At 36.7% G+C, this 13,204-nt stretch overlaps 1 protein-coding gene across 1 annotated transcript in view; it reads left to right on the top strand.

Moving 5' to 3' along the window:
• Window positions 1-10,726, top strand: part of LOC140136066 (alanine--glyoxylate aminotransferase 2, mitochondrial-like) — a 35,671-nt gene extending 24,945 nt beyond the window's left edge. Inside the window, exons 6-13 of the mRNA XM_072157770.1 lie at window positions 2,270-2,429; window positions 3,438-3,566; window positions 4,287-4,452; window positions 5,101-5,160; window positions 5,723-5,811; window positions 6,625-6,774; window positions 7,958-8,056; window positions 8,790-10,726. Of these exons, the coding sequence (XP_072013871.1) occupies window positions 2,270-2,429; window positions 3,438-3,566; window positions 4,287-4,452; window positions 5,101-5,160; window positions 5,723-5,811; window positions 6,625-6,774; window positions 7,958-8,056; window positions 8,790-8,894 (958 nt within the window). The 3' untranslated portion in view covers window positions 8,895-10,726. The remainder of the gene's footprint in view (window positions 1-2,269; window positions 2,430-3,437; window positions 3,567-4,286; window positions 4,453-5,100; window positions 5,161-5,722; window positions 5,812-6,624; window positions 6,775-7,957; window positions 8,057-8,789) is intronic.
• Window positions 10,727-13,204: the final 2,478 nt, after the last annotated feature.

Raw genomic sequence — 13,204 nt, 5'->3', positions numbered from 1 at the left:
GTGGTTTAAAGCAATGCTCATGTCTCGTTCTTTTCTAAAATTGGTATTTTAAAAATATATCTGTAGGTTAATGAATGTTGAGAAAAAATGGTGGATGAATGATTAAATGAATGAACAGATGAATGAATGAACTGGCGAACCAACAAACTATTAGGATATCAATTGGTATCTATTGAAAACTGTAAAAGTGTTATTTAGCAGTGTTTGGTTTCACCTACAAACGTGGACTTTGAGTGTAATGAAAAAACACACATTGCAAACCATGGATGTCCACAGTTGTAAGACAGCAGCAGAGAGAGCTATACAGGTGTAATACCAGGTCCACGGTTAGTCGGATAACTTTCATATTTTAACACAGAAGTGCCATGTTTGGATTATGATATGTAAGTGTGTGTGGGTCCACGGTTGTCGGTGAACAACCACACACACGGGTCCACGGTTGACGGGGAAAACATGTAGGTACGTGTGTGGGAGTGTGCATATGAGAGATCACAGACCCTAGGTCTTTTTTAGGGTCTATGGAGGGATTTTATTTGTGTGTGTGGGGGGAGGAGTGGGGTGTGCTTGAGTAAGTATTGTGAATATTATTATATAACTTACTAGTATCTAACTTACTTGAAAAAAAACCATGTATAAGTCTAGGGCCCGCATCACAAAATTTCTGTATTTATTTCAACCCTCTCCATGTGGGTATCGATTGCAGACGACAAGTTAAAAAATTTTATTCCAAAATTTGTATATTTTCATTACCATATTTGGAATCAGCATGAAAAATGCATTAAAATGAGTACAAACAAGCCTAGTATTGGTTCAGTGGTTCTTGAAATAGCTCTTGATATTTTGAGAAATATCTCAAAACTTGGGACTTTTATGTTGAAGCCTCTATGGTTAGCACGCAAAGCATTTTAGGTTTTTTACTTCAATCACTGAAACACAGGTTTTTAAAGCAAAACAAGAGTAAGAGATCTTAACTCTGTGTGTGTTTACCTCAAAAACGTTAATTTTGCAAATTTGTTTAGAATCATAAATACCTTTTAAAAGTTTAAAACTTTGTTAGCATCAGATTGACTTGAAAAATTCATTCGAATTGTACAACAAACATTTAGAAAACAGTAGTTCTGTGGTTCTTGAGTGTCATTTTCTGAAAGATTCCGCAAAAGTCAGCTTTTCGTGTGGCAAACTGCACTGCCATATGTTAAGAGTTTAATGGGTCTATGAATATACATAAGCAGGTGATAAAATATCGGGGACTAGCGTCGATTCCCAAGGGCGGACATCTTGATGTACTTGGGAAGTACTTGATAGAGATGTCTTTTGAGATGCATGCAGCATCATTCAATTAGTGGATGATGTGATGAGAGGATAGATGGTAGCATCTCTGCCTGCCATGGGATATGGAGAGCTGTTAGAAATGGATACAGATAATATGGTGTAGTGTCCTGAGGGAAACTTATGTGTAACACAGTGAATATAGAGCAGGATTTTGTGCTGTTTTGATTTTCACCATTTTGTCATGAATAGATAATATTGCAAAATATTTGTAATGTTTGCAAGATTAATTACATGTGTGATATTCTTAAAAATTCAGATTCGGTATTTACAATTTGGAAGAAATAAAATATACTGTAATTACTGTTAGCCCAGATGTTAAAAATCTCAATTATCCATATAAATTGAATCTGGTAATTATAACAGGTGGTGTGGTATATACATGTACATAAATGTATATGGCTGAGACCACTACAACTGTATGTAGATGGCTCAAGCTGTGGTCATATATTATATAACTTTTCATACACAGGGCCATGAATAGCCACAGCTTGAGGTTCTAAATGTTCTTGTTTTGATTGTGCATGTCCTCTTTTAGAGATTCTTTTAGCTTCTTAAATTATTACATGGCCTAATTTGCTCTTGATTTTCAACATCTGGATGTTTTTTTGTAGTGCAGCTTTAAATATGTGATTCTGATTCTTCGCAATGTGAGTTGATTTTGTTGCAAAAAAGTTCCAGTGTTGTACAATTAAACCTGACTGAAGGACAATGAATTGATATGTTGTTAAACTGGCAATGAAGATCATTTTGATTTCATTTGTATTGGATTTGATTCTGCACCAACATTTTTCCATGTCTATAGGAATTGTTTATTTTTCTGAATATCACACATATCTTTATACATTTATACCATCAATTACTGAAGTCTTTTGGTTAAAAACAATATGTTGTTACAGTAAATGAAGCATGCAAATTTCGTTTTTATCATCTTACTCAGAAATGCCTATCATGGAATGAGTCCACAGACTATGGGTTTGACATCATTGGGTAATTGGCACTACCAAGTACCAAGAGGATTTGGAGTACATAACGCAGTCAATCCTGATCCATTCAGAGGACCATGGGGTGGAAAGAACTGCAGAGATTCACCAGTACAGGTATGTTTTAAGTCTGATTGAGGGGGTGGATGATGCGGGAAGATTGTTAGGTGACTGTTTTGTGAGTAGATTTGTTTGAGGGCAGGCCTCAAATTTACATATTTTGGGGCACTCATTTTCAAGGCAACTGGGCAAAGACAAAGAAAGGCACCAAGGCCAACAAGTGATGAAGAATGCCTTGAAGTTGACATAGATCTGGGGGCACCAAGACCAAAACTGAAAAGGGCAGGCAATGGCCTTGGTGGCCTCCCTGAAATTCGAGCCCTGTTTGAGGTTTTGTTTTTGGGTAGATGGATGGATGAGTGAGTGTGTGAGGGAGGCATTTGTAATCATTGGTGATCAGGACTTTTTTGTGTCTTTTTCTAACCAAGAAGGGACATCAGAACAACTGTGGACATTCCCAGTTTTACCAAAAATTCCATGGCTAAGTGATTAGAGCTATTTGTGCTAGCATTACCCCATCTATATAAAAATAGCATAATAGCATTACTCCAGCCGAGACACTGTGGTGAACCATGAGGGCAGTGTTGAGGAAACTGGTTGTCAGAAAGCCTGACATCTCAAAAATCTTTAGTAGTCCCCACTCCCTAGTATGTAAGTAAAAGATGTTAACTGTGTGTTGTGTGTCACTGTGTGTCCCTGGTTGTCAGTTGTATGGTTCCAGTTGTCACAAAGAAAAATAGGAGTGAGTGAGAAGGGTGGGTGCATAAAAAGGTGTTAAGAGAGGAAATACATAGGAGGAAATGGTAGGGACGAAAAACTAGTATAGGCAAGGTATTGACATACTGTATCTCAATCAATTCTTGCATTTACAAAAGCTAAAAGAAAAAGTGCAACTACATATACTACTTTGTGGGAAATATGAAGCCAAGAGAAATAACTGAAGATGAATAGGAGCTGCTTAGGAGTGCTCTTAAGAAGGGTAGTAATAGAGGCTTAATTAATAACTCATCTTACTCATAACTGTATGTTTGTTATCAACATAATTACTGCCTATTCTTCTTATAGACAATCCGTGACTGCAACTGTGCAGAGGGCCAATGTCATGCTAATGAGATGTATGTAGAACAGTTCAATGATCTTCTGAGACATGGGACACCTAAGAAGATAGCTGGCTTTTTTGTAGAAGGAATTCAGGTAATATTATTGTAATATTGTAAGGGTATAATGTGACTTGTTATGATCCATGCAGCACAAAGATAAAAAGTTTAAATTTGAAATACAGGCAAAATAATGAGGATTATGAGCAAACATAATTCGCCAGCAAAGTGGTTACGCAACTCCCTGGCGTGATCCCATTGACATGGTGATAATCGGATTACACGTAACACTTCGCTGGCGAATAGAAAAAATAGAAAATTGGAACTAAAAATAGTCACATTACATCTTAGAACCAAATATGGAAGATGTTTTACTTCATGGGCAATGATAACTTTCCAATGGTATAATTTAAAAAAAATGCTGACTTTGGCCTGAGTGGATCAGGTTATCTTACATATGTGACCGTCCACCACGAAACGCTCATAAAGTTGGCCCCCGGTCAATTTTGTTTGCAACTCGTTTACACAAACCCTCTTAACAAGAAGTTCCTGATAACAAGTATGTTTTACATTCCCAAGCATACATTTCACATGTTATTAGAACTATATAACACGAACTCCTGATAACAAGAAGTAAAATTTGAATTCCGCACAACTTCGTGTTAATGAGTTTCCACTGTATTTTGTGTTTAGAAAATATATATCATAAAATATCAAAAAATAAGAAAAAAACAACAAAATACATAAGAAAATTGACATTTGCAATTGCTCATAACTTGGCAACCAATTAAAAGAGTCCATCATTGTTCTCATCCAGGGTGTTGGTGGCGCTGTTCAGCTTACCAATGGTTTTATCAAGGAGGCATATGCTGCAACAAGAGCGAAGGGAGGTGTGTGTATATTTGATGAAGTACAGACTGGATTTGGCAGATTAGGGAGTCATTACTGGGGATTTGAAACACATGGTGTGGTTCCTGACATCGGTAAGTATATACATGTCTTTTGTGTATCAGATTCAATAGAGACCGGACGTGAGACGATATTATAAAAAAATTCACATATCAAAGGGAATTTGTTACAAATGATATTTAAAACATGTACGGTATTTCCTTGAATAGTCGCCCCCTTCAATTAAATGCCCCCACCACATTTTTCAACCAAGATGTTTCAAAAATGCTGATATTTCCATGCTATCTTGTGTAGTAAGCCTACCAAGATTCACACATGTTCGCTAAGTAATGGCTTCGGTAATTGGCAAATATCTGGTCATAAACCCGTAAGTGAACTGGAAGTCATCGTTCCTAAGTTCATAGTTCGTCATTTCAACGTGAGTTTTAAGCTTACCTAATGATTTTAACAGGAATTATCATTCTAAAAGTGACTCTAATAAACTCTCCCCTTTTGGAAAATGCAATACCCCGGGGCGACTATTTGAGGAAATATGGTATTCCAAAAATGGCAAAAAGTACCAAAAAGAACAGAAAAGAACAAAAAATGTGCCACGCTTTTGTCATGCTTTGCAGGATAATTTTCAAGTTATATCACTGCTTTGGAGGAGCTCAATGTGCACAGTTGCATAAAAGTCAATATGTATAACACATAACACAATTCAACTTTGTTATTCTTTTCAGTTACCATGGCCAAGGGGATGGGTAATGGATTCCCAATAGCTGCTGTTATTACATCAAAAGGTAAACTTAAGGAATAATTGCTAATTTACTACAAATTTATGCAACTGTTTCCCCAAAATGTTTGCAAGTTTAACTTCATTTTGATTATAGAAATCATTTCAAAATCCACAACTACGAGTCTCTTGTATATTTTTAAGTCACTTTTCAGAGTCACAGTGGCACGTCGCCTTCCACATTCAAATCAAGAAAACAAGTGTGGGATTTATACTTGGCTATATTAGAGCAAGATGTGTGTGAAAGAATATTGATGATAATAGTTCAGAACTGCCATCCATCATAGCACCGAAGACTACTGGACTTGCTGTGATACATGACAGATGTCGCTTTGTTACATATCAGAAAATTCAACCTTTAATACATACATGTTGATTAGTCCCAGACATTAGCGTCAATCCATCTTGAAGTGTGTGTGTGTGTGTGGGGGGGGGGTTAACCCTGTGAGAACTGAAATATTGTGTCCAATTTTGAACCAATCAAGGAGGTATAGTATCATCTGCAAAAGCAAGTGCAGAATTCACAAGTGAATAATATCTCACTTCATGTAATATTTCTCTTTCTTCAGAGATTGCATCAACTATGTCACAAGCTTTACATTTCAATACCTTTGGAGGCAACCCCATGTCATGTGCTGTAGGATCAGCAGTTCTTGATGTAAGTTTTTCTTTGCCTGTTTTTAGCCGTCAGGGTGATATGATGCTCATCATTCCTGCCTGCTATTTGTTACAGTAATATTACAGTAGTATTGGTATGAGTTTGTAACATGAAGCAGATTGTACTCAGGCAATCTCAACTAGAGTCATGATGATATACTCTCTCACTGTACTGTGTCTTAGCAGCCAATTATATTAAAAAGAAAGAATGAGGCATCCTATATGCTTCACTCTAGTAGGTCACAAGACAATGCGAGTCACATGCATGCACAACTGTTATCACTTTCACTGTCCCGGTTATATTTAAAGTTGGCTCTTGATCTGTGTTAAATAAGTATGTTAAACTGCTAACAATACCCAACACAGCTGGGATGTGTGTGTGCGTATGTAATTACCGACAAACTTGGACCTACATTAGGATTAGATGGGGTTCAGAACAGGTCAGGGTTGATATAGGAAGTTGTAGGGTGTGTGTGGTAGGTCATTGAATTCGGATGTGTGTGTCCTCGGTTAGATAGTATTAAATCATATGCAGAATGAGGTCCTTGTTTGCAGGTATTAACAAACGGGTGTGTGGGGTGTGTCTGGTGTGTTGTAAAGTGTGGGATGGATGACCTTTGGTCAATATAATTTGCAGAAATGGTCTGAAGGTAAGAAATGTGTGTGATGCCTGAAATAATTTCTCCATTACATTTCAAATATCTAATCAAATTATAATCCGCACTATTTAGTTTATTCAGACTACATCTGAGATAATTATAAATGGTTAACATTGATAATTGTTTTGTTTTTTTTCATTATTATATTTTGACAGGTGATTGATGAGGAAGGCTTACAAGCTAACTGTGCAGAATTGGGCACATATTTCTTGCTGGAATTGGCAAAGATAAGAGATGAGTTTGAAGTAGTGGGCGATGTCAGAGGAAAAGGACTTATGATTGGATTTGAGTTGGTCACAGACAAGGTAGGTACATGGCTGTGTAATCCTTTTACACTTGTCCTATAGCAATATTGGAATAATGACCTCCCAACCCTAACCTTGATCTCTAACCCTAAATCCTAACCATACCTCTAGTTATATGTCATAATAATGTACCACATTACCAGCCAGGAACTTCAGAATGGTGGTCGCCATCCCAAACAAAATCCTAACCCTAACCTTGATCTCTATCCTAACCCTAACTGTACCCAGAGTGATATGTCATAATATGTGAACCACTTTGCCGACAGGAAGTAACTTTAAAATATTGGTCCCCCCCCCATGGAATTTCAAATGGAGTTACCTGAATGGTTGACTCCATTAAAAATCTACACTGATTAAGGTCATGTCTTCCATAGGGGGTTCTTGGATTTCAACTGGAATAGCCCAATCTTCCACACATTTTGCACTTTTTGTGGATGAAATGGGCTTAATCTGCAATTATTCAAACTGCTGAATTTGGTTGGAATTTCAGAATCTTCATTTGTAGGTGTGTGGATTTCAAATTGATTAACCTGATCTAAATAGCATAACAAGGATTGCTGTAAAAAAATTATTTTCACTGATTGCACAATGTGTTCATGTCTAAGATTAAGGAGTAGATTATTGGTGACTATCACCATCATCGTTAACGCTCACAGCTCAGCCACCGTCTTAGGATGTGCATTATTGGTAAAGTTCACTTGAAAGGCAACGGGAATGTCCATAGTTCTTGTGCTTCGTAACCAACTCCAGAGGTACATGGGCTTCAGACTAGACTTTGGCGGATTCAACTTAACTCCTCAACAAAAGTTTGGAAAATTTTTTCAAGCATCTATATCTCAAATTATTTGTGACATATTCATATCGTGTTGCATATCAATGGATAGCTACAATACTACAAAAGCTGTGAAAAATAATAATGTTTCAAATGGGGTGTCATTGTAAAGGTGAGCATTGTACTTTTGTTGAGGAGTTTAGTTTTGCGTGGCCACAACCGTCTCACTTCCCTCTGAGTTGTTTCTTGGCCTTGGCACTAAGGATGATGAAAATTAAACTGAACTGAAATAAAACTGAACTGCATGGCTTCATCTCAGGATTGTCTTTGTTGCATGGTCTGTTACCTTCTTAACATTTTAAAGATTTTGATAGTTGTAATTATATTGTTTTCATTGTACATTTTCTACAGGAATCCAGAACACCACTGGCTGGAGATCAAGTTGTTGATATCTGGGAAGACATGAAAGATATGGGAGTATTAGTTGGCAAGGGAGGTCTCTATGGAAATGTAAGTTACTAGCATCATAATGCTGGCAACAAAATTGGTTTCTCACATCAACATGTTGAAATAATTCAAATTTTGACATTGACATGTCAAAATAATTGTTAGAACTAGCCTGGTCCTATCTGACGGCAATGTTCAATTGGAATGTGCGGTGTCAGCATTGAGTGTGACTGCTTGAGTTATGACAGGCACGTTAGCATGTGTTATGACAAACATGTCAGCGATACAATGCAAGTAAAAAACAACACATTAGTGGACAGACTGGTTCTAGTGGCTTTTGCCTGACTGGATGGGGTTTTGCTGTGGCTCTCTAACTAGAACTTTATTTTTATATCATGCACAAGTGAGGCACAGCAGGTTACAAATCAAATACCAGGAACAAAATGCTTATTGGCTTGTCGATTTGCTTTTTGATTGAATAATAAATGGCGATATAAAAATTTCGAAAGAGTGATAGATTATATTACCATGAAACTCTCTCATTAAAAAGAGGCAAAGTTCATTGAGCATCACAGTTTATGGGTAAAATGTGACCTTTAGGGATAAAAGGGCCAGTATGGTTCATGCTGTTGAAGGTTTTTTCCAGCTTCCTTGGCATGAGCATGGGAGCCCCGGACCAACCTCTCAATTTTGATTTAATTGACAACAAGTTGATCTTTTTTTTTGATTTTATGTACATAAATCATGACATTTTAAACCAATTTTCCACTTCTATCAATATTTGTTCTTCCAACAGGCCTTAAGAATCAAACCACCTATGTGTATCACAAGGGACGATGTGGATTTCAGCTTGAGTGTATTACGCAAAGCACTACAGAACAACAAAGAAAAACATGGCTGAATATGCATAGACTCAATCAAAACTTCCAGTGTGTTGGTTATAAAATAATGGATTAAGCTGCACAACCAGATTCCTGTGTGTTATACTGCACTTCAGCTACTCTGTGGTACCACTTCAGGTACTCTGTGGTATCACTTCAGCTAATCTCCATGCTACTGTCTACTTACTGTCAATACTTAACTGAAGTGGACATTTGAAGTGCCAGATTTATATGGTATAATAATAAATTTGTTGCCCTGAAAAAATATGTATGATATGTGAGGATTATTAAAGATAATCAATGTACACACACAGCAAAATGTAGGCATGTCATGCATGTGATGTGGTAACAGGCACACATCCCTTGTACATACTCCAGACAGCATAGGAGAACAAGTATTCAAGATGTATACTGTGGTTAGCTTATTTGAAAACTACATGTACAGATCAACATTAGGCACCTTGTGGTGGGATCTGGTTGTTTGATTGAAAATGCTTGTATAATATCAAATTCCCTCAAAAATACCTTGTACCTGCCAGTATAAGAGCATAAACAAAAATATGTAGAAATACAAATGGGACAAATGGTAAGGAATAGTAATAAGACACTATTTACGATTGTGACATCTTTGGTGCCAATTGAAGACATGCTACCTCTTTTTATTATAGTTCAATCAATCATACAATAGAGGCCGTCAGCGTGACGTCATATGCTGCCATCTTGTGGGTACACGCTGTGATGGTAGTTCGAGCTCCATGCGTGAACAGCAAAATAACCGTGTTAATGCGTGATAACAGCTGCGTGGTAAGCTGCGCCCTGCGCGTAATGTCCGACGCATGAACACGCAGATCATTTGTACCCACAAGATGGCGAAAGGCTGACGGCCTCTATTAATTCAGAGATTTTACACTGCAAAATGCATCTGGGTATTTGAGTGAGCTGTAGCGTAGCCAGGATTTGGGTGTGAGGGGCCAAAGCCAAATTTTCATCCCCATTTAGGGGGAAAAGCCAAATTTTTGTCCCCATTTGTCAGGGGAGGGTACTCTGTCTACGGCACTCTGAGAGAGTGTTCCGATTGTGCTCCCTTTGCACACAAGCATGTTATGCTGTGATTCCGAGAATGGTGTGCATGTTTCAAGGCTAGGCAACAAATAGGCAGTGATGCCACTGCCAGTCTAGAGGTGGCAAGCATTATAGTGCTTTAGCACTGGGTGTTAGGAGTATAAATCCATCATGGTTATTCCATTTGATAACTACATCCTACTAGCAGCGTACCAGCTGGGGTGGGGGACAAGTTTCCCTGGCTCTGAACATCGGAACTACAAAACCCTAAACACTGAAACAAACTTATGCCAGGCCAAAATTGATGAAAAGTTTTTAATGGCCATTGAATTGATTTTGCTTATTTTAGCACAAACAAACTTACGCACAAGATATATTTCTCTTAGCTTGATATTATAGTGAAAATATTTTTTCATAATTATACATATATTTATATATAATAAAGAGAACAAACTGCAAATGTAGAAATAACAGAAACAAGAATAACATAATGCCGTAAAGTATATTTAATATCTAAAAAAATGTAGTTGATACAGTTGAAAGTAAGAGGCCTGCTTAACACTGGAATGCATAAACATTTATACAGTATTCTCTAGCAGCAAGATCAATGAATGATGCTTAACCACATTGCTTAATATATTACAAACTAAAGTGAAGGAAGAAACATGCATCTTGCACATGTGGGTAGTGGGATACTCAGCAAACAAAAAGTTTTTAAAACAACACAGGTTATATACATGCTTTGATTTTGGTCAAAATGTTTAATAACATTCAAATGTCGGGTTATATAAAGGTCATGAATACATTTTTCAAATGTTTTATTGCTATTTCAACATTTTTAAAATGTTAGTAAAATGTTATTATGTTAAGTTATCAAAAATGTTTGGGAATGATGTTAAAATATTTTATAAAACAAACATTTTAACAACATTCTACAAACCTTAATAACCTGACATTTGAATGATCTGTATAACGTTTTGTTTGCTGGGTATCCCAAGATTTTGGCCATGGCCAGGGTCAGTTCACTTGTGCATGTTATGTGAGATTGTAATTCATTGTTTCAAAATATATATTAAAATATATATTAAAATATGTATGCGATGCATATTTCCTCAACTTGACTTGAACAAATAATAGTTAATAATGTTAGTCAGTGACACCATGGACACTGTCACTAAATTCTCAGTAACTCCTTTTGTATTTTATTGGGATTGTATATTTCTTGTAGAATCTTAAATTGGTGCTGATCATGAATAACACATGTGTGACATGATCAAGAGGAATAGCGTCTAATGTCACTAATATTGATAAAACCAGGTGATACATGCTTTACTTTGTACACGGAATAGGCCTGGAAGCGGCGCTAGAAATTGGCATGAAGCCGCATTCATATGTAAATAGCGTATTGTTATTTAAATTTGCGCCCAGACGTATTCAGGGCGACAGTCATGTTATCCAGACAGAGAATGTCTTGATGCGCCAGGCATGTCAAATTGCTGAGTGAATGTGTATAAATCCCCTTGCTGTATAGGTAATAAGCTAGTATATTTTGTGTTCCAGTTTGTTATAACAAAAAAATAAGTATTATATTAAATATATTAAGTGTATAAACTTTAAAATTGACGTGAATTTGAAATGCAGAGCTCCAAATCTAGCTAAATCGTGTAGTGTGAAATTATGCTGTGTGACCCCTCTGCGTGGTAGAATTATATTCATAAAACATTGAATTTAACATATAATATGGGCAGCCAACCACGATTTATCAGCATTTAAAAGATATATTAATTAACAAAGATAAATAATCAATAGTACAAATGACAATTTAACTAGTAAACAAGTCTGAAATCTTAAAATGTTGCCACATGATTTCCCGAACACGTGATATGTCTACATGTGACCATTATTCAGATTTACCGAAGTATTTAGAGTATGGTGCACGGCTTGCAGGCAACTATGTATTTCTTTACCTCATAACATTAAAAGAAACAAATTTACTCCATTTTCACTACGATTCGTTTCGCCCGAAGGCTCCTCAGGTGAATGAGAGAAATGTAGAACAAACTTAGAGTCATGCGTTTATCGCGTTGCTTAAACATGTTTAACGCGATGGTTTTATACTCGCTCATGGCGCATGGTTTTATACGCTCCATGGCAATACTGAAGAAAATAAATTAAAATTAAAATATGTGTAGCGACACGTAGCGACACGCAAGAAAAGCGACCAGAGCGTTAAACATGTTTAAGGAAAACGCATAGCGGCGTATAAAAACCATGCGCGTTAAACATGTTTAAGCAACGCGATAAACGCATGACTCTAAGTTTGTTCTACATTTCTCTCATTCACCTGAGGAGCCTTCGCTAAACGAATCGAGTGAAAATGGAGTAAATTTGTTTCTTTAATGTTATGTACACGCCTCCTTTACAGGATCGAGCACTCTATTTAATGAAAGAAGAAACACAACTTTATGTATTTCTTTACCTCCGTTTAAAATCAATAATTCATGCTGGGAGCCAAGTAACATTCTGTCTGCTTAGTGCAGTTTGGTATTTTATTTTACTTGAGAGCATATAGAAATACATAAAAACGAATAAGGCGCCATGATGGAAAGCTATGGAAGGTCAGGTCGGGTATCAAAGGTTATTTTAACTTCAAATACTACTTGTGTTTCACACCTTGGCTCTGTCACGTATTTCCTTCATATTATTGACCGCAAGTCCTAATTTTGACTTTGCTATTGCAAAATGTCATTTCATATCAAATTAGTAGACTTTCTTTGAAAAAACATATCACTGGCGCCTGATGGGAATGTCCGTCCGCCATTTCATTAAACTGGATCGTTTTCGCCTGGTTTGCGCCCAGATGTATTGGGGGCGCGCTATACTCTCATTGAACAGGCAAAGTTCGCAAAACTAACAACGTTGTTATTTGCCAATATCAATTAACATGATCCAAGGGGTCGAACATGAATTATTCATAACGGATCGATAACTGGCCTCACTTTCGAATTTGTCATAGGTTTTGCGTTGCTAATAGAACAACCGTGAATTTAGTGTCACCCCCTTGCTTTGTATTAAAAATTGGATAATCTCCCATAACTTTGTAACAAGAAGTCCAATTTTCCAAGACCATACCATTTCTAAAGTGTGAATAAATGATGAACACAGATCAAAATTGAAAATTTTTGATGCTAAAGTTTGTTCGGTTTATATAAGGCGGAAATTATTCAGCTTTTGTTACTGCGCGTGCCAATAAAGTCCCAACTGATGT

Source organism: Amphiura filiformis, chromosome 16 (genome assembly GCF_039555335.1).
Source record: "Amphiura filiformis chromosome 16, Afil_fr2py, whole genome shotgun sequence".
Classification (NCBI taxonomy): Eukaryota; Metazoa; Echinodermata; class Ophiuroidea; order Amphilepidida; family Amphiuridae; genus Amphiura; species Amphiura filiformis.
This window is presented reverse-complemented; position numbering and strand designations above follow the sequence as displayed.